Consider the following 21,839-nt stretch of genomic DNA (forward strand, 5'->3'; position numbering starts at 1 on the left):
GCCTGAAACGGTTTTTACAGAGCCTTTTGTGCATTAGCCTAAGTGATTCTTCACTAAAGAAAGAAATCAGTATGTCAGTACGGTACTGGACATCTTTGAAGTTTGCAAAATTTAACTGCCCAGATGTTTCATGAAAGGCTTTCAATTCAGATATTATTTTCAGCCTGGCTGCCTACCAGAAAATAAATACCCTTCAATTTTTCATGGAGCCAGGAGAGTCTGAGAGTTTTTCTGCTCTTCCCCGCCCCCCTGCCTGGCTGCCGGTACCGAGGTGCCAGAGTGACACCGCGTGGCCAAGGGAGAGCCAACACAGACTTTAGGAATAAAAAGAAAATGTAACTTTTGTCCCAAATACACATCAGGACTTTACATGTCCTGTTGCAGCTCTTCAGAAATAATCTTTGTTACAGTTCCATTGTTTTTATTTTCATACATTTATATATTAAGCCCCAAATACTAAGAAAGAAAATAAAATTTATTTACTTACTGATTAAGGGAAAAGTACCAGATTCAGACCATGAGATTAAAAATAAATAAATAAATAAATAATGTACACTTTCCTGAAATCTTTTAACCACTATTATACTATTCATGATCATTTCTCTGACAACTTTTAACAAATATTTTTTTCCTTATAGAAATAATTTAGGCTTTCTTGTTCATCTGCCAATTTTCTATGTTCTACACTGATTTGCTTCCTCTTTTTATCCTTTTGCCTGTCACCAAAGGATGCTGAGTAGCTTCCCAGGAATTCAGTAGCTCCAGTACACCTCGGGAAGAGATTCTGAACTGGGTGAGGTAATTCATAGAAGTTGTAATTCCTCATCATCAGATGACAGTTTTAAAGTAAAAAAATATCAAGTAAAAATCTAAGAGAAGAGAGTCCCCCCTCCTTTCTTGCAGCCAGTGAGTTAATGGATATTTCAGAAATATATCTGGATTGTAGGGAGAAAAATTGACAGGTCTCAGGTACATTTGTAATATAAATTGTTACATGCTCAGAGCCCAAATCAAGCACAGTTCAGCAAACAGCTGTGAAACATTTGCCCTCCTGGCCACAGCTTACATGGCAAAGGGCTGAAATGAAGCACAGAAAGTCAAGGACTGGGTCACTCTGAGCCAGTTCTGAGATCACACAAGGAAGGCTGAGATCCTCTGGTGGGCTACCAAAGATGACCCACCAAGAGGGACACCAAGAGTCAGTCTTCTCCCTGCCTGCCTTTGACTAGTTAAATCCAGGCAGGAAATAACCAGGCAAGGATTAAACTAGTTAAATCCTTCCTGATCTCCAGAGGGGTCGGAGGTGTGCCAGGCCCCAGCAGGAAGCTGCTCACAGCAGATCCACTGACAGAAACTACAGGGGGAAAAGATTGACCTCTCCTTTCACCCCCACCCCGTGCCACCAACTGAGAGCATTTTAGAGCCCTGCAAGAGTCAAGATGGGACCCCCTCAGGTGTCAGCTCACCCTCCTCACTGTCTTTAGTCCCCATTGGAAGCAGGACATGCAGAACCAGCCCTTGGCTAGGCTGTGATGCTCTTCCGCTAAAAAAAGTCCATCTATGATATCTCTTAAGGCAATAGATGAGATAAGAGAGGAGAAAAATAGCACTGAAGGGTAATTGGAAATGGCAATGAGCACTGTTAATGATACAGGCACAAAATCACTCCTTTTTTACACAAAAAGCCCCACCCGCCTCTGAAAGACCAACAATTGGCAGGAAAAGTGATAGTTAATGTGTTTTTTGCAAAGAAAAGGAGTAGATGGAGAGCAAATGAAAAGGAGGGAAGGCCTTTTAGCCCTAGGTGGGTTAGAAGGGCCCATGGGTCTTGCTCAGCAAGTCCAAGTTGTCATGGGAAAAACATGTTCCTCAGGCCCAAGGATTGGATCCACTCTGGAAATTATCCAGATCCCTGGGTTTGACTCTCAAATACTCTGCCTTGCATTTGGCCAGGTATTTTGTGAATGGCATGCAGGCTTTTTTAAGAATTCAATTGGTTATCACTTAAAATAGTTGAAAATATTTTATAAGAAATCCTCTTCCAACAGTCTAATCTAAACTCTTCAGAGGTCAGCAGAAAGGTTTTCATTAAATTCAAGGAACTGAATATAACTATTGCTGTAAAGCCACTAATTATTCCCCAGGGCATAATGCCTGTCACTTTAGCAATTTGGAGAGACCAGCTCTCCCCTCCAATTCTTCCATTAAAGGCAGCCAGCCACCTGTACTGGAGATACAGGTTTGAAATCACTCAATCTGTTAGCAGCAGCATCAATAGCCTGCTATTGATTCAAACACAACAATAATTTATTGAAATAGCCAGGCTGAAGTAAAATATGCCCAACAACAGTGGACAACGCTCAGTACCCTGCTGACATTTACACACGAGGAGACAATACTTTATACAGGAATTCAGTGGGAACAAAATCACAAGCCATTACCTGGAATGAGCCATTGATGCAGCAGATGTAAACCAGAGCAGCTGGTGGTCAAAGCAATGGAAATTCTGAGATTGCTTCATAAATTGATGCAGCTTATCAGAAAATAAGGCAAGGAGCTTGGTGAAGAAATAGTCAGGCTTAATGAAAGTAGGGCCCACATATCAGTGTTTCCTCATTCCCATGCAGTCTTTACAAACCCAATATAAAATAAAATTGGAGGCAGTGGTGTGCTGTGCCTTTGTGCAGGTCTGTGGGCACCAAGAAGGAAATAGCACTGGTCAAAATTGGCTGTTCAGAAGTAACCCCAGATACCAACATGGGAACACTGGTAAGTTCCAAGTCATTTGCTGCTTTAAAGTAATTTTAAGTGTAGCAAATGCAATTGGGCTGAGTAGGTGTCTTCTTTCTGACTCAGCAGGGGCATTTCCCATTTCCTCTGGACCAATATAAAACTTACACCTACCCCACACTTCAGCAGCCTGCTAGCATTCAGTGACTTAAAAAATCCCAACACACTGCCAAAACCCCAATTTGATTCTGTGTAAAATCCTATTCTTGCATACACAAAACTTTTTCACCTACATTGCTTTTTAATGGTATGGAGGACAAGCAAGTAAAGTCAAACAGCAAGGTAAGTTTATAATTTTCAGCTGGGGTTTACTTGTGCTCTAGTAGAAAACAAGATACTGAACAGCTATAGTACCAGAGGCAATAGTGATGCAACATTACATTATAGAACTTCATTTTAGACAGGAGCACATTGCTTTTAAATAAAGTCATTTCATCCCCAGTTCTTACAACATTCGGAAGAGAGCTATTGCAATAGGTATTAATAAATAGGTCTGCTGATTATCACCCACAGTGGGTTAAATCCCTAAAAGGGCAAGGCATACCCAGTTCTCACTGGAATAAAATCAAGATTTAGGTGGCCAAACCTTGAACATCACAAGCCTTCCACATGCTAGGTGCAGGCAGCAGGGCAGTTACCGGGAGCAGATGATGTTATTTTCCATAAGGGAACTGATTTGCCTGGTAACTTTGCCTCATTGATAACAGTGGAGCTGTGCCAGTGAGTCAGGTGTCTCAGTATGATACTCAGCACCCGATCTCACTGAGGCACGGACAGACACTATTGTGTTCCCCTGCCCCTCCCCTTTACTGAGAGCTCTATAATACCTTGTTCAGCGCTACACTGATGTCACAGCAGCTGTTACACTGCCTGGCTAAAAAAGAAAGATTGCAGACTTGGAGTAAGTTATTGTTTGAAAAACTCTCTGGAAATTTTAGTATTTAATTTGTTAGTCACGATAGCTTAATGTGATACAGGGAATGCTTTAGCTTGAGACAGACACCAGTTACTTACAAAACAAAAATTGGGCTTTCCCAGTATTGCAGCAAAATCTTTCGTTTGCCCAGCTGAAATATTTTCCACACAGACAGAACCTGGTCTGTGCATTAGCTTCTGATTTTTAATGGTTAATAAGGTCAGGTTCCTCGCTTTTTCTACACCAAGGTAACCAATTAGCAGCCACAATTACAAACCTCTTGGCCTGTAAATACTGTATCAAGTTACTACATGCAAATAGAGACAAATTAGGTCTCACTTTATCTTGAAATTGTATCCTTTCACTGGTGTTAACAGAAAGAAGTCAGCCATCACAATCTTCTCCCCCACTGCCTTCAATTAAGTAACTTACCTGTATGATTTCAGAAACGTTTCCTCCTCAGTGCTCTGCTATCAAATGATTCTAATTAAACCAAGTCTCCAATGTTTCTGAAGATTAAGAACCACTTTGCAAAGAACAGTGGTAACAGCCCAAGTGGTATTTATCTCACACCCTGCTGCTTGTTAACAAAAGCCAGGTCTAACACTTGCAGCTACTCACGGACACAACATGTGATGAACTGGATGGATATCATCATCTCTGCTGCCTTTAGTGTCCAGATTCAGCAGCTGTAGGACAGGGCTCCTACAAACCTCACTGCTTAGAGTTCATATCAGTGCTTTCACACACGATTTAGAAATCTAAACACTTGCAATACTGTTCCCCACTGTGCTGCAAGCCTTGGCCCCTAACCAGCAAGGAAAGGAGCACTATAGTGCCTAGAGCCAATAAAACTTAGGCCAGATGTACACACCCATCCCTACTGATGTGTCTGAAGGGCAACAATGGAGCTAGGAATTGGAAACCAACACACAATCTGTTATTAGTACACACCTTTGAACTTTATTTGAACTTTTAACAATACTCTCTCCTGTTCAGTTAATTGCCAGGGAGCTTTAAAAAGCTTCTGTTTTAATTATGGAAAAGTCTGGAGCCATGTGGCATCTCAGTTTATAATTACAATTCCCAGGAGTTCACATGCCAACATCTTGGTAAAGTCTGGGCCTCCAAGACAATAACAAAACATAGAGCAAGGGACTTATCTCAAATAATGATTTGCAGCTGCCTTCAAAAACTCAAAATCAGTTTGGCCATCCACACTTTTGTAAGTTGAGGTTCTTCAGCACATCTCACAGTGTCCTTTGGCACATCGGTTGCCATGCTCAAGTAAAAGTGTAACTGACATGACACTGAAACAACTCAAACTCGATAATTTCCTATCATTTTTATCCAAGTGGTACCTTTCCAGTGCATTCCAAAGAAAACAGGAGTCCTTCTGTAGAGCAGCTGTGGCCTGGAAATAAGTTCAGTCCTTCAATGAGGTTAAAGCTTTATTTATAGAAAGTTGACTGCATTAATTGCAGCAATATTTGCATTGCATTTGAACTCAGCACTAACAGGTTAATATTTACATTTAGATAACACTTAAACAAAAACAAACTGAATACAGCCAATCTTAAGAGCAAAAAGACAGACATACAAATGACAGACTTAAGAGTAAAAGTGATCACAATTATTTCACTCTGGATGATTTAGTCCAAAGGTCTATTTCTTAATCAGATTAGCAGGAAGAGTGGATTTGTCCAAATCATCAAAATATGGATGGTTCAAGGCCATTTTGCCAGAAATCCTTTTTGCAGGATCATAAATTAACATTTTCTGGAAGAAAAAAAAACCAAAAAGATTTACTTCCTCCTGAAAGGTGAGCTAAAATCATGTTAAATAAATTTCTATTTAACCATAATAATAATAATAAAGTAAGTACAAAGACATTTTTCCCCTTTGTTCTGTGCTCTCCTAGTTGGAGAGGTTATTTCCTCTACAAGTCAGTAGTAGTACATAACATCTCAGAAAATGAAGAATCCCATTTACCCCCCCGTTCAATAACCAAGCCCTTGCCTATGTCTGGGTACCACACATCCGTTGAACTAAATCCAGAACCAGGCAACAAGCAGCAATAATTGTCTTAGATTCTCACAGAGACAAATTAATAAGCTTTAGGCTGGTAAAGCCCTAAATGTTTTAAGGACAAGTGGTCTGACACTTGTTTTGTTACTGACATTGAACAAAGTGATGTGAAATGGCTTCTGCTCAGGCTGGTGACTTTACTATTAAATAAGAGAATGCTCACTCAGTTTCAAAATCCAAATTGGAAAGTAGACTACAAGCAGATAGAACTGAAGAAAACAGTTAAAACTTGAGTCTCTTTGCAATAAAATACTTCAACTGAATACCTCAATAAAGGCAATGAGAGCAAAAAGAGGGGATGTCACAGCCATTAAAATAATCCCTAGAAGTTTCTAAAATGGGAGGAAATTTTTCTAGCCATTATAAAAAAGTATCTAGAGCTTCTATCATGCAAGGGGTCAAAAAAAGAATGAAGTATTCAGCAGTTTTGTACTAGACCCAAAACAGGCAGTCTTTTTATTTCTCCTTACTAAAGGACAGACCATTACAAATTCAAGTAATCAGGATTCCACCAGCTGCCTCTCCCCTGTCTACAAAACAAATCTGTCTTCCAGAACAAAACTTAACCAGTCTTACTCTGCCCAGTATTCAGTCTTGACACTTAATTATCTTTACACTTCATTCTGCAGAGAGTCTTCCAGGCTGATTTAAACCACTGAATTTGCATTTATATTCTCTGAACTTCTGCCAAATGCAATGCTGCCTCCAGATTTAACCTTGCATGTCCAATTTTACCTTGTGGCAGGTTCCCATTACCTATACCTAGAACAGCGTCCTATAGTTAATTCTGATATCAAAGGTTCTCTCAAAATTGATTCAAAGAGGGAAAATTCTCTGAAAAATGGATGTTGTGACACTGCACCACAAGTGATGGAGCAAGTGAAGGAAACTTCTCTGAGCAGTCTAAAGCATTACTTTTCCCTGGCACCTACTGTTCTGATCATTTAGAATTTTGAAATGCTGGCCATAGAAGTCACGTAGCTTTTGAAGGTCTTAAACTCACAACCTCACTCATGCAATTTGAATTACACATTTTTGTGTTAAGACATTTTCAAAAGCTCTTTTAATTTTTTTCTATAGACTGTTGGAGATGTATGTAAACATTGAAACATCTTTATTGACATATCTGAGCTTGTGCTCTAGAACAAACTATTTAGTTTTGTTGCCTTTAAAGTTATATTATGGCTTTAAAAGGCATAAAAGTGCCATAGGAAACTTAAAAGGGATTCCAATCAGGAATGCCACTGTCACCAGGCACTAATAGGAAACTAAAATGTTAACATTAAGGCAGAACTGTAAAAGACTTTAGAGAACTTAATATGCTTTGAGACTAGAATTATGCTAACACCATGAAGAACACCATTAATTATTTTTTTTGCCTTTATTAGAAGCAGCCCCAACCATTGGCTTCACACAATGAAGCCTCATCTAAGCTCAGATAAGCCCTTGGCAGATCCTTTTCATACAACTGTTTCTCCTGCCTGTTCCTTTGATTTTAGTTTGTAAATACAGTCAGCAACAATTATTTCAAACTGATTTAATAAACCCCTGATGCTGTCAGGGGTCTTATCTCTATAAGACAACTGTGCTGGAAGGTACAGAGCTATCCAGGACAACTACTGACAACAAATGCTCAGGCTGTCAGTGTGAACTGGGACTCCGTCCCCCCCAAAAAAATTGAGAAATTGTGACCATTTGAGCTTTTTGGGTAACACTACTTCAGTCAGAGTATTCTGCCATATTCCCAATGAGGGTAATGAACTGTTTTGTGACTGCTTACAGCCATGAGCCAGGTACACAGGTACTGCTGTACAACAGGGTTCTGAAGTGTCAGCCCACACCCCCACCTGTAGGTCTGCACTGTACAAATGCAGCTTTAGAACAGCCAAAGAACAACCAAGGTACATTATTGTACCTTAGGACACCTCACAGCACACCTGGGATATGACCAAAATTAGCCCTCAGTGGCAGCACATGAGCTGGAAGAGCACTAAATGGAAAAGACTGATTAAGAGCTTGCCAATTAAAAGCCTGGTGTGGTAGTTCAACTGCCTGGCCACAGAACTAAAGGAAATTCACACTAGACACAAAAGATACCAATTAAAAATTAATGCACCACAGTCAAAAATACTTAACTCCAAATTTAAGGGCAATTGAGACAGACACTACAGACAGACTTCAACTAAGTTTCTTGTCCCAGCTAATCAATACATTCAGCTGTTTCTATCACTGTTTATTCAGGTAAGCCATCAAAGAAGTTTAACCAAGATGAGCCCACCAAGTTTGATCCACATGCTACCATAAAATAAACATTTCCAACTGACTCGGCAGTCACACAGCCACATCACAACTGAAATTAGCAGCAGAAAGTTGAAAGCTACTTTATGGGCAGAAGTATTCACTTAAACCTCTTTGTAAAGACTCATCCTCACTTTCAAGTTGTACCTGGCTTATTATTATAAAAAAGCTGAGGCATAATTGCTTCATGTGAAATATAGTCTGGCGTTACTTGTGAAAGGAGTGAATGTCACACAAGGTGTCAGTTCTACAAGAACGAAGGCTCATACCACTGCTGATAGCTTGAAGATCTCCATATTTTCCTTCTAGCCATGACTGATGAGTACAGCTTTGTGTATTCTGGAGTATTTCAAACAGCCCACTCAGGTTCTTAATCAGCAGTTTAGGACAGACTACTTACAGCCAGCAGATCAAGTCCATCTTTATCCAAGTTTTTGACATGTGTTTCGAGGCTGACAGGTTTCCATTTTGGAAATGTGTTTTTATAGTCTTGCAGGGATTCCACCTCAGGCCATACCTCGTTGTTGGGAGTCCCTAAAGCTCTGTGCAAGCATAAGCAATTTAGTCTGAAATCTGTTATGTGCTATTACGCTTTTAATTACACACTACTGTTGTGTAGTGCCACACAGCTAACAAGCCAAGGTTCAGCCTTACATACCTGAAGATTCTGAAGATCTGGTCAATCTCTGAATCCCCATGGAAAAGTGGCTTTTTAGTTGCCAGCTCAGCAAATATGGTTCCTATGCTCCAGATATCTACAGGAGTAGAGTAACGAGCAGATCCCAGCAGCACTTCTGGAGACCTGTACCACAGCGTTACTACCTGTGGAACAAGGAAAGGTTGAGTTTGTGGAATCAGTTCTTTTAACTGACTGCAGGATAAATGGCTCATTTGTTATTAAGTAGCATTCAGTTTTTTTGCTAAAAATAGCCAGTACCCTGAGTTTTAGTGGAAGTATAATACTGGTTTCAAACTTCATTTGTAGACAAAGCAACTCCATTGCAGTAGCTTCTACTTCAAAAAAAAGCAGCTGTCTGCACAACTTCCCTAAGAGCAGGAATCCTTTGGCACCTAGCCACAAAACCCCTCAAACCTGAGTGCTTTGCAAAGCAAAAATGCCTTTATGAGACAGCAAGCAACAAGTTTGAGTCCACCTGACTCACTCTGAGTGGGATTCATAAAATGCTTTGGAACCTTAGAGTGAAGTCACAATCAAAGATGTGGAAAACGAAACAGAACTTTTTCATAGTTTTGTTAGCTTATAGCTTGAAAAAACTGATTCTTTAGCTGTTTCAGAATCATTCTTAGCGGGAAGCAAGTACACACTATCCAAACCAGCAGAGGTATGTATGTCCCAACTCACTTCATGCGTGTAGACCCGCACTGGAATTCCAAAGGCTCGAGCCAGTCCAAAATCCGCCAGTTTAATCACTCCCTTGTCATCTATTAGGAGGTTCTGAGGTTTCAAGTCTCTGTGCAGAACTCTTCTTGAGTGGCAGAAGACAATACCTTGCAAAATTTGGTACAGATAACTCTAGAAAGGATGAGGCAGGAGGAAAGAAAGAAAGAAAGAAGTTACCTTTAGTACATGTCAGTGTCCTGCAACACAAAGGTGTTCCCTTCATTAGCTCTCCCCACAGCAGCAGGAAATGGAGATCCAAAGCATTGCAGATACTGAGTTAATATCAATTGAAAAGCTACACAAAATAATTCTGAAGATTAGTTTAAGGCAGTTTAATCTCAGTAATGAAAAGATTCTCAAGTGGCATTCGAAAGCAAAATTCACATTCATCTTATTATCTACAGCAGCTTATTTAACCTTTCATTTCTCCTCAAGGAGTTAATTATACTGAAAATAAGAGCTGCTTATGGTTTGTAGGTCATCATTAAATTCCCTCTTAGGTTAAGAAATTGTCCTCATTACCTTAACACGTGAACGCTCCAAATACTGGCCAGATGGAATACTATCCAAATATTTCTTGAGATCCATGGAAAGGAATTCAAAGACAAGGTACAGTCTTGAATCCTGCATGAGAACATCCTGAAGACTAAAAATTGAGTATACAATTACTTCCACTGCAAAATGCATGCACTCCCATTTCTTTTCTTAACAGGGATACAAGCTGATATTTCCAGGCTTCTATTATGGAAGTCTTAAAAGTCTTCAAACAACAGGCTGAGTTATACTGTCATCTGGAAAATCAAGTGTATCTGAAGTAGTGTCAAACTGAGATAAAAGCCTATATGCTTCCTCTAAAACTTATGTCCTCTCAAGTCAGACACAGGAGTCTGAAGAAAAAATACTTTTGCCATTAAAAAAACTCCACCTGTGGGTGTTAGTGCCTAGCTTCTCTTTGAAGCTGGCTTGTCACAGCACAGCCTGAATTACTAGAAACTTAAGGAAATATTTAATAATAATATAATAGACACAGCAGGATTTGCACACAATTTTAAGGATCTTCTTCATCCTTACTGGAATGTAAGGATTCCTAAACCCAAACATACATACATTGAGTCTCTACCTGGCTGGAATCTGGCCAGTTTTAAGGCACATTAAAGATCAAGTATTTTGCTGCATCAAAGAGCAAGTATGTTGGGGGAAGACAGTGGCTGCAATCATTTTTACATGTCAAGCAGTCACTGATGGAAATTTCACTCACAGCTCAGGTGTGCCAGCTATGACAGCATAAAAACACATCTAAATTCCTGCTACAGAACAGCAGGGAGAACGTGAGAACACTTAAGTCAAATGGCCTATTCCAAGGTGGTAAATAAACTTCTGAGACGGCCTGAAGTAACAGCTACAGCCAGTTTTCATAAAGTATGCCTCCATTCTCACAATAATCTCTCTGAATTTACAGAAATTTCAAAATTAAGAAAAATTTGTTAGGTTCCTAGAATGAAAAGAGGCAGCGTGAGGAAGGCTTAATTAGAAAACTGGCACAAACATGGAATTTAAAGTATTTGCTGCAAAGCAGACATTGCATTAAACAGAGAGGTTCTCACCTTACTAGATGAGTGGGAAAATAATTTATGATCTGATGGAACCTAGTGCTCCTCCAAGAGTTTAGCTAAATACCAGTATATGCATACCAGACTATATTGGGATGATTCAGCTCTTTTAATAAAGAAATTTCTCGGATAGCAGTACTTGGAACACCTTCCTCCTCACTTTCTAGACGTATTTTCTTCATTGCAACCACTTGGCCTGTGGTTTTGTGACGACCTTTATACACAACACCATAGGTACCTGAACAAAAAGACAGTGAAACAAATACAGGAAGTACCAGCTTCAGGTACAAATAATATTGTAAACACGAGCTGCTAACATAGGAAAAGTCCTTACAAATGGAATATTGGTTTAAATTACAAACTACTACTTAGCTATGGAGTTTACCTGAGCAATATTTTTGTTTGTTTAAAGCATGCCACCCATGAAGTGTAGCATTTGTTACGACAGGGCACTTAGAAGCCTAAGTGTGAAAGGCGAGTATTTGGAAGATGTAGTTATAAAATCAGATACTATTTGAGTTTCAAGTTGATTAACTTCCAGGCAAGATTATTATAAAGGATTATGATTTTGCCATTGATACATCATATTAAAATGCTAAAGGTTTAGCTGGAAATGGAAGTAGTGCTCCTTCTGCAGTCTGAGATCCAGCCATCCATGGGTGTTAGCTGTAGAAATACCTCTGGCATAATGCTCAGTGCAGGAGAGAGGCTAGTGCTGTGGGTCTCAGCAGAAGCTGAAATTGGAACCAAGAGTAAATCTCAAATCAATCCATCTTAATTATCAGTGCTCACAGAAGTAGAACCCTCAAACTAAGACAGCATAAGCCTTCTCTTTTTACCCTTCTTGAAATATTAATCCCTCACATGAAGCCCAAATTAGTTTATTTCAAAAAGATCCATGCACAAGGCTTTGGTTACAAAGCTTTGTTGCAAGATCCAAGCACACCTTATGCTATTGCCTCAGAGTGGGCAATAGCACTTCAAATTTTCAAGTCTGCATAAGGCCTTATACAGTGTGTTATAAAACACACTGATTTCTACAAGGAACACAGGCTGGACTTCCAGTAACACGAGGGTTGTGACTAACACCTGCACTGAAGCCATCTCCTCAGTGCCTCAATGTGAAGTAAATGCTAAAAATTCACTTCTCCACAGAGCTTTGCTATCTTGCTTTCCTTTGACACCCACACTGCCCATATATCATCAGAGCAGAACAATCCAGAAAATAGTACTCCCTACCAGCAGCTCCAAGCAAAACAACACATTGCACAACTTCAGGGGCAGCTGGTAAACTCACATTCAGAGAAATGGGGGAGCTTCCTAAACTGTAAGCCGGTTTCAGGACTCAGAACATACTTTTTCTCCCTTCTCCCTTTTGGAGATGGCTAATGTTACAGCATTAGCCAGCAAAATGAAGGCAGATACTTTTCAGCACTGATCAGCTGTTTTTAAAAAGACCATGTCACTTTCACAAAAAAGGGCAGGCTGGAGGGTTTTAGAGATATAGATAAGTACCACAGTAACTAAGCTACAAGCTTATTTAGCCACTTGGTTGAATCTCAGTGTTTCCTGTAACAGGCAGAGTGCACAGATGTTCTGGGACGCTTCATAGCTCAAACTGTGGAGCATTTAAAAGCTCACTGCTCCCCATACTTACCTTCCCCAATCTTCTCTATTTTTGTGTAATCATCCATTGTTGTGGTTATCCCTGAAATGGACAGGAAAAAAGAAACAGATAATGAGGGTGAACAGTTGCTGTCCTGAGCGCAGACGAGTCACTGAACCTATGCCAAGTCTTTAGAAGCGAGTTGTGCCTCACAAAATTAAGTTGTAACGTAAAACACTTAACTGTTCTCATCAACAAAAACACAGAACATATTTATTCCGAATTCCAGCTAGAAAAACTATACCCCAAGGTATGAGCGGGCAACGATTCCAAGGAGGAAAAAAAAAAAATTAAAAAAGCTTTGAAAAAAGCTCCTCCAGGAAACTGAAAAAAGTGGTTAGTTTTTACCTAACCACTCGCTCAAGAAGAACGAGCTAGAAACAGACAGGAACGCCGCTGTGTCACCGGGTGTTGGCCGCGCCAGGGGACACCGGCCCGGAGCGCCACCGGAGTGCCGCGCACAGCGGGACCGGCACTGCGCACCTCCCCGCGGCTCCGGGGGGGTACGGACACCGAGCGGAGCCGAGTTACCTTGCGGCTCCGGGCAGGGCGGGCACCGGCCGCCGGCCGCGCTCGCTGCAGCCCAGCCCCCGCCCCGCTTCCGGCGGCCCGAGACGCGGCCCCGCTCCCGGTCCGGCTCTCCGGGGCAGGAGCGGCACCGCCCGGCCCGGCCCGGCCCGGCCCGCGCTAACGGCCCCGCCGCGCGCCCCTCACCTGCGGAGCCGCCGCACGCGCCGCCGCCGCACAGGCCCGTCCGCAGCGCCGCGCGGGCCGGGGGCGGGGCCAAGCGCATTCGAACCGGCCGCTCGCCGCGCTCCGCCAATGGCGCCGCGCCGGGCCCGTTCAAAGCGGCCAATCAGCGCGCTCCGCGCCAAAGCGAGGCTCAAAGGGCGGCTTTCGCCTCCGTGAGGGGGGTGGGAAAAAGTACAGAAATGCTGCGCGGCCGGGCGCGGCAGGCTGAGGGTGCGCCGGACGTCCCCTTGGTTCGCGGACGGCGCGAGTGGAGGCAACCTAGCCGGGCGGGTGGGTCGTTCCGCGTAGCCCTGAGCCGGTGACACGGGGGCGCTGGGACCGGTCACGGTCCAGAGTCACGGAACGGGTCAGGCTGCAAGGGACACCGTGGGTCACCTGGTCCCACCTCTCTGCTCATGCAGGGCCGTCCCAGAGCACACGGCACAGACTCCAGACGGTTCAGGAATATCTCAGGGACGGTGTTCCCTCTCGGGGACACACACAGGGACGGTGTTCCCTCCTGGGACACACACAGGGACGGTGTTCCCTCCTGGGACACACACAGGGACGGTGTTCCCTCCTGGGACACACACAGGGACGTTGGTGTTCCCTCCCGGGACACACACAGGGACGGTGTTCCCTCCCGGGACACACACAGGGACGGTGTTCCCTCTCGGGGACACACACAGGGACGGTGTTCCCTCTCGGGGACACACACAGGGACGGTGTTCTCTCTCAGGGACACACACAGGGACGGTGTTCCCTCCCGGGACACACACAGGGACGGTGTTCCCTCCCGGGGACACACACAAGGTCGGTGTTCCCTCCTGGGACACACAGGGATGATGTTCCCTCTCCGCTGTCTCTGCTCCAGGTTGGACAGCCCCAGCTCCTTTTGCCTTTCCTCCTCGGAGAGATGCTCCTGTTTCTTGATCAACTTTATGTCTCTTCACTGGACCCTGGGTACCACTGGGATTGGGCTTTGTTGGCATGGTTTGGGGAGTATAATTGTGTTTGGACCAGGCTAGGCTGCAGCTTCTCCTTTTAATCAAGTCTGTTACATTTGGATGCTGCAGTTTCTCCTTTTAATCAAGTCTGTTAGATTTGGATCCCATGGCCAGCCAGACCATAAATTCATTATTTCTGGCTGCATGGGCACTGATTTGGGCAGTGCTGCTGTGGCCTTGGGAGCTGTTTTTAAGGCGTGTGCCTTAATGAAAGGTCATTGGGTAACTTAATTCCCCAGAAGCTAGGATGTGTGTCTGTAGGCAAATTAAAGTTCTGCATCCCTCCTCCCAGATTAAGAAAGATTAGTCGCTGTGCTATCCCAGCTTCTGAAAGAAGGGTTGGAGATGTAATTGGAGAGGCACCTGTGGGCCTTGCTCAGCGAGCAGTCTGCCAGCTGCAACCTTCCTCCACTGGTACCCAGGAAAGTGGTGCTACAGTATATGAGTTAACAAAAAGCCTGGGAAAATATTCCAAACAAATTTTGTTACTGAGAAACTGAAATGCTAAATAGCTTAGCCAAAGTTTCTAGTTTTACAAGTCTTTCCCCTGCAGGACAGCTCCACTCTGGATTCTGCGGTGCTGCTGACCCACTCAAGCACCAATTTATCATCAGCACTGGCAGTCCTGGACCAACAGCTTCTGTGGAAACCTACAGTCCCTGCAGGGGGGATACACAGGCACCTCTTCACGCTGCTGATGTTACTGCCTTTTAAAATTACTTCATTGCACTGGTTTACAGCATTTTTGAAGGATGGCTTTGCTGCTTGTCTGAAATGTAAGCAGGGCAGGGCTCTGCAAACAAAAACGTGCAGCTTCTCCCTTAAAGCATTTCTTTGGGATGGTGATTCCAGGAAGCAGGGCTATTTATGGTACACTTCCTTCTTCTCATCCCTACCCCATGGCAAAGGCAGGAGGCAGCCCATCCAACTCCTCCCTCTGAGTGTGTTTCAGGGGTAAAACCCCTCCACTTTCCCCTCCCTCCTGGGGAATTTTTGCAGCATATGGTGAGCATGCTCACGGCTCTCTGTTTACCTTGAATCCTGTATTCCCACCACTGGCTGGGGATTTACCTGCTTAGAACAAGGCTTTTGTATATCTGGGAAATTCCATACGGGAACATGGCTTGTGCAATTCATAGGAAAAAACCTGATGTGCTCTGCCCCGCACAGTGACAGAAGATTTCTACCCTGTGTGTGTAACAAGTCCAAAGCAGCCAGGGCAGTGTGGGCACAGCAATTCCCATGGATCAGCTGCAGATCTCAGAGTGTAGGACACATCCCTCAGGCCTGGCTCTGCACCTCTGGGGAGTTGTTTTCTATTGCCAGCACAGGGCTGAGCTACTGCTGCTGGACCAGTCCTTGCCTAGGGACGTTAGGTAGGTTGCCAAAGTCCAACTTTCCCTTTAGAGGAAGAGAAAACATTTCTCAGAAGTCCCAGACATATGGTAACCCTAGTTATTTACAGGGGTTGTTGGTGGTATAATAATCATACAGTACTATAAATTATTATAAGTTATATGAAAATATAGAGAGATTTTATATAAAATATACTGTGTCTGAAAGTACTGAATACACTGATCTGAATTTTCTTGAAAGCGAGGTCTTTTTTTCTAGCTTTAGTTTAAATATACACAAGAATTTCTTAGCTTATTTTTTAGAAATATAAATTTCTTAGTGTCCTTCCAGCTGGACACTAACTCTTCATTCTCAGAGTGCTCGCTGAATTTTCAAACTCTTTGAGAATATGTCTTTTTCCATACATCCCATTGTGTCATGGGCTCTGAGTGGGAAAGACCAGGAAGCACCAGAAGGAAAGCTGGTTAAAGAGCAGCTCTCTCTTGTGAGGGAACCCACTTGTTTCACATGACTTCTCCATGAGCCAGCTGCACACAGCACTGTGATCTGTTTGAGGCCATTGGTTATCCCTTTGGTCAGCACCTAGGGTGACAAGTTTAGCCTTTTCTGAGACCTTTAGGAAAGTTCTGGAAGGTGGATGGCTTTGAGATCCCTCTGACAGCCGTTGCACTCAGACCCGAAATCACTGCCCCTGCCTTTGTGCCAGCCTCAGGGCCCAGGCTGTGCTGGCTTCATCAGGTAAGCAGCTCAGGGACATTGTTTTGCTGTGGTCTCGGTGTTGGGTGTGCTGGTGGCCATGCCAACCCCTCAGAGCAGTGGAGGGTGCAGTTGTGTATGCTGGTTTCCTCCAGCAGCAGCAGAGGCTTCCTTGCTCTCTGCCTCTGGCCCTTTAGAGCTGCCTTGCTTAGGAGCCAAATGCATGTAAGTATAGAGTCGACACGGCATTAATTTGTCAAACATCTGTCTGACACTTACCTTGTGTTTTCCTCCCTCTTGTTGTCTGTGTAGTGCTTATCTCGGTTGATCATTGCTTTGGACATGGCAGGAGCTAATGATGCTGCTTGAGACAAGCGGTACAAGTACATTTGCAGGGACTCCTGTGTTTGAAGGGATTTACTGTTCTGCTTGAAGGAGCAGCAGCAATGAGCCTGCTGAAAACTGAGTCACGGATGCATGTGGGAATCCCTAGGACTGCTGCTCCCCTTCACAGCAAAACACGGTGAAATGCAGAGTTGAGGAAAAACTCCAAGGCAAACAGCAAAAGAATCTTGACACCACCATGTTAATTACATTTTATTTATATAAATGACAAAGGGGCACTTATATTAAAACCTCTTTGGCATCCCAGACTACCCTTTGCCCAAAGTGCAGCGCTGTTTGTGCGAGGCACACGGGATCAGGCCGACAATGCCGAGCTGGGATTATGGCATTACAGCTGTATTCACGGCTGAGAGCCCAGTGTAATGCTCTGAACAACTCCTTCTCTGCTGAGCAGAGGGCAGCTGCAAGAGTCAATATCATCTTGTCTTCCGTATATTAATTATATTCTCCTCAGCAATAACTTCACTGTAAGGAAGAGAAAAAGTGTTTTCTGTCTTTTACATAATGATGGGATTAAAAAGGTCAACTGGTTTGTGAATACTAATGAGAGTATCTAAAATAGGTTGTGTTCACTGTGCTTGAAAGCAGATAAGTGCAAACATTGATTGGCTTCTTTTAACATTTATTTAAACTCAAGGATTATTTTAGGATGACAAATGCAAAAATATAGTAGGAGAGATGTACCACTTAGGAATGCAAGGTAATATGAGAAGAATAGTACCTCCAATGCATATCTCAGATGATACATTTAACCTGTTAAATCTCTTGTTATGCAGGACAGTTCCTACTATCATGAAACATGGAGAACTTCTCTGCTGCTCTCCTTCTGCATTAGCATTTTGATAGGATGCCAGAAAACAAAAAGGTTCTGAGAACTGTTTAAAAATAAAACAAAAGGATGGAAGCTGCTTAGAAAAAATAATTAAATTGTCAGTATCTCCTTACAGCATTAATATAAATATTTTAAATGCACTTAAAGTACTTGAATTTAGGTTAAAATTATTTTAAAGGTTGTTTTTTGTAACATGCACTAAATCACTTTACCTGAAAATACCAAATATTGATATGATTGCAATAATGAAAATATCATAAACCATCCCTTCATTTAAAATAAATAGGTATTGTAGATAGAAGAACTGGTTATTCATGGTCACTGATTATTCATGGGTTTGTAACTTCCTGGAGGAAAACTTAGCTGAAAATCAAGCAAAGTTTTACAATGAACATTGCAGCACACAAAGAGAAGTGAGGGGAGAGTGTGAGAACCCTGTGGGAGGGAGCAAAGGGGTGCAGAGAGTCCCTGCTGAGCCTATTGGGAGTGGCTTCCAGGGGCTGAAATCTTCTCCCAGCTCTGCTTTGCCAAACTCCTTTCCCACAGTAGGGAATGCTCCACTGTCACTGTGGTTCTTCCTTCATCAGGGGACACACAGCTGGTTTCATAAAAACCTTTAGAGAAATACCTATAGATGTCCAACCTGGATTTTATTGTAATAATTGTAATTAAATGAGAAAGGTGAACAGCATATATGTATTAAACCTGGGGCAGAGGGAAAAAAAAGTTGGTTTTTGTTTTTTTTTTTTTTTTTTTCCTTTGGAGCAGGCTCTACCAAAATCTTTGACAAAACTCCCATGGCTGGTTCCTGATTTTAGTTTTTGCATTTCACTTAGCTTACAATTCAAGAATTAAAATGGTAGAACCCAATAAACTGCTTTTAAACTTCTGTCTGGGTGCCTGAGAGCAGGGGAGGTGCAGCTGAGATCACACTTGGAGCTCCCTCAGCCTGGATGTGAAGGCAAACAGTGCCTGCTGGCTGGAGGGGGCTGGTTTTGAGATAGGTGTGGAGGGCTGGTGTCGTGGTTTGACACGGAAAAAGAATTTTTTCCGGAAGGAAGAGGTCAATTTGGACTTTGACCAATTGAAGGTGGACACGCCTCTGAGAACACAGAGGGGTTAAAAGCAGAATTCCCAGAGGAACTCGCTCTCTTGGGTTCCGGTCAGCGGTCAGTGCAGGACTCTCCCCTGCCCAGCGACGAGCTGGGTGGGGGAGGGGAGAAGCCATGTGGCCTTCAGAGGTAAGCCCAAGGGTGGAGGGACCGGAACCCGGGTTGGCCCCCTGCAGATGGAAGGGTGGACAAAATCTGGGATGTCTCCATTCCCCCCAGAGTCTCTCTCTCCCAAGAGAGAAAAAAGAGACAGCGGTGGTTTTGCCAGCAGTTCACCGCGGGGAAGGAGAAGAGCGGGGGCGCCGCAAGGTGCCCAGCCGCCTGTGGGAGCTGGAGCCTGGGCAGCGAGCCATCTCTGGGAGTTGGGACTTTTAACCCTTCCTGAGAAATGAAAGCTTTGTGAAATCTTTCTCCTCCTTGATTTGAAAAAGGGAAGAAGAGAGAGACAGCCTGGGACCCGGGATGTTGAAAGGAGAAATTCTAGGTGGGAGGAGATGATGGAGTGGCTGTTTGGCTGGACTTTTTCTTGGTAGCCACAGATTGAACTGATCTTCTCCTCCAAGAGAAACTGTATTTTAGGAAGATGCTGGTGAGCCAAGAAACCTGCTTCAGCTGAGAAAAGACAGAAGTGGAGCGAACAGTGAAAAGTTAAGGAAGTTTGTGGTGGTGCCCCCTGTCTTCAGAGAGGAAGAAGAGAAGAAGAGCTCTGTTCGTGGATCCTCGGCCCCAGGGGAAAATGGGGGGGACTGTTGGTCCCAAAAATGAAAAACTGAACTGTTGTTTTTTTCCCCTCTTGGCAGGGCATCCTTGAAAGGAAAAATCCTAAAAGCAGTCTGTCCATCCATGCATTGGTGGTGAGAACACTGTGCATGGAAAGGAGAGGGTCACCACTAGCAAACTTTTTCTCCGGGCGGTGCCATGTGGTGACATGGAAGCACAGGATGTGGCAGTTGTGTTTCCTGGGGGGTCTGTGGCACAAGAAAGACTCCTCTCTCCCTGCAGATAGACTGGGTGTTGATTATCTGGAGGGTGGAAACCTGATTGGGGTCCAGATTGTCTCTCACTGTGGTTTGTTGGAGTTGGGTGGTGAGAAGAGGAATGCTTTGGAAGGTTTTCATTTTGAATTGTGTGTTTTCTTTCTTCTTCCCCCCCCCCCCCCTTTTATAGTAGCATAGTGGTAGTAGTTTAATAAAGTTTTTTTCCTTGTTATTAAGCTTGAGCCTGCTTTGCTCTGCTCTCGATCGCATTTCACAGCATTCAGTTGAGAGATTGCATTTTCATGGGAGGGCACTGGCATTGTGCCAGTGTCAAACCATGACATTTTTGGTGGAGAATGCGGGCAAGCGATTAAAAGATAAGATGGTGATAAAATGAAAACTGTGAGATGGGATCAAAGAGGATTAAGAGCAAAGCATGTGTTGAGTGGAAAGGTGAATTGGGGTAGAGGTTTTAGTGTATGATGCTGTTTTATGTAGAAGTGTGTTGAATGTAATTTTGGTAATGATTTTTGTATTCTGTGTTCTCAGAGGCGAAGGGTGGAGTGTCGTGGTTTGACACGGAAAAAGAATTTTTTCCGGAAGGAAGAGGTCAATTTGGACTTTGACCAATTGAAGGTAGACACGCCTCTGAGAACACAGAGGGGTTAAAAGCAGAATTCCCAGAGGAACTCGCTCTCTTGGGTTCCGGTCAGCGGTCAGTGCAGGACTCTCCCCTGCCCAGCGACGAGCTGGGTGGGGGAGGGGAGAAGCCATGTAGCCTTCAGAGGTAAGCCCAAGGGTGGAGGGACCGGAACCCGGGTTGGCCCCCTGCAGATGGAAGGGTGGACAAAATCTGGGATGTCTCCATTCCCCCCAGAGTCTCTCTCTCCCAAGAGAGAAAAAAGAAACAGCGGTGGTTTTGCCAGCAGTTCACCGCGGGGAAGGAGAAGAGCGGGAGCGCCGCAAGGTGCCCAGCCGCCTGTGGGAGCTGGAGCCTGGGCAGCGAGCCATCTCTGGGAGTTGGGACTTTTAACCCTTCCTGAGAAATGAAAGCTTTGTGAAATCTTTCTCCTCCTTGATTTGAAAAAGAGAAAAAGAGAGAGACAGCCTGGGACCCGGGATGTTGAAAGGAAAAATTCTAGGTGGGAAGAGATAATGGAGTGGCTGTTTGGCTGGACTTTTTCTTGGTAGCCACAGATTGAACTGATCTTCTCCTCCAAGAGAAACTGTATTTTAAGAAGATGCTGGTGAGCCAAGAAACCTGCTTCAACTGAGAAAAGACAGAAGTAGAGCAAACAGTAAAAAGTTAAGGAAGTTTGTGGTGGTGCCCCCTGTCTTCAGAGAGGAAGAAGAGAAGAAGAGCTCTGTTCGTGGATCCTCGGCCCCAGGGGAAAATGGGGGGGACTGTTGGTCCCAAAAATGAAAAACTGAACTGTTGTTTTTTTCCCCTCTTGGCAGGGCATCCTTGAAAAGAAAAATCCTAAAAGCAGTCTGTCCATCCATGCATTGGTGGTGAGAACACTGTACATGGAAAAGAAAGGGTCACCACTAGCAAACTTTTTCTCCGGGCGGTGCCATGTGGTAACATAGAAGCACAGAATGTGGCAGTTGTGTTTCCTGGGGGGTCTGTGGCACAAGAAAGACTCCTCTCTCCCTGCAGATAGACTAGGTGTTGATTATCTGGAGAGTGGAAACCTGATTGGAGTCCAAATTGTCTCTCACTGGTTTGTTGGAGTTAGATAGTGAGAAGAAAAATGCTTTAGAAGGTTTTCATTTTGAATTGTGTGTTTTCTTTCTTCTTCCCCCCCCCCCCCTTTTATAGTAGCATAGTGGTAGTAGTTTAATAAAGTTTTTTTCCTTGTTATTAAGCTTGAGCCTGCTTTGCTCTGCTCTCGATCGCATTTCACAGCATTCAATTGAAAAATTGCATTTTCATGAGAGGGCACTGGCAT

General features: G+C 43.6%; 1 protein-coding gene and 1 long non-coding RNA gene across 2 annotated transcripts; one reads left to right on the forward strand and one right to left on the reverse strand.

Moving 5' to 3' along the window:
- Positions 1–4,646: 4,646 nt before the first annotated feature.
- Positions 4,647–13,584, reverse strand: CDK1 (cyclin dependent kinase 1). Its single transcript, XM_030275768.4, has 8 exons — positions 13,485–13,584; positions 12,762–12,812; positions 11,186–11,342; positions 10,017–10,140; positions 9,456–9,626; positions 8,751–8,914; positions 8,493–8,634; positions 4,647–5,485 (listed from the first exon to the last, which is right to left on the reverse strand). Exons 1-8 carry the CDS (start codon positions 13,561–13,563, stop codon positions 5,372–5,374), a joined length of 1,002 nt encoding a protein of 333 aa, XP_030131628.2. The 5' UTR covers positions 13,564–13,584; the 3' UTR covers positions 4,647–5,371.
- Positions 13,585–18,821: 5,237 nt separating this feature from the next.
- On the forward strand, positions 18,822–21,755 carry LOC140684424 (uncharacterized). Its single transcript, XR_012056674.1, has 2 exons — positions 18,822–19,039; positions 19,342–21,755. It is a non-coding gene; the product is annotated as an uncharacterized lncRNA (long non-coding RNA).
- The last annotated feature ends 84 nt before the right edge of the window (positions 21,756–21,839 follow it).

The sequence above is a fragment of the Taeniopygia guttata genome, chromosome 6 (assembly GCF_048771995.1).
Source record: "Taeniopygia guttata chromosome 6, bTaeGut7.mat, whole genome shotgun sequence".
Classification (NCBI taxonomy): domain Eukaryota; kingdom Metazoa; phylum Chordata; class Aves; order Passeriformes; family Estrildidae; genus Taeniopygia; species Taeniopygia guttata.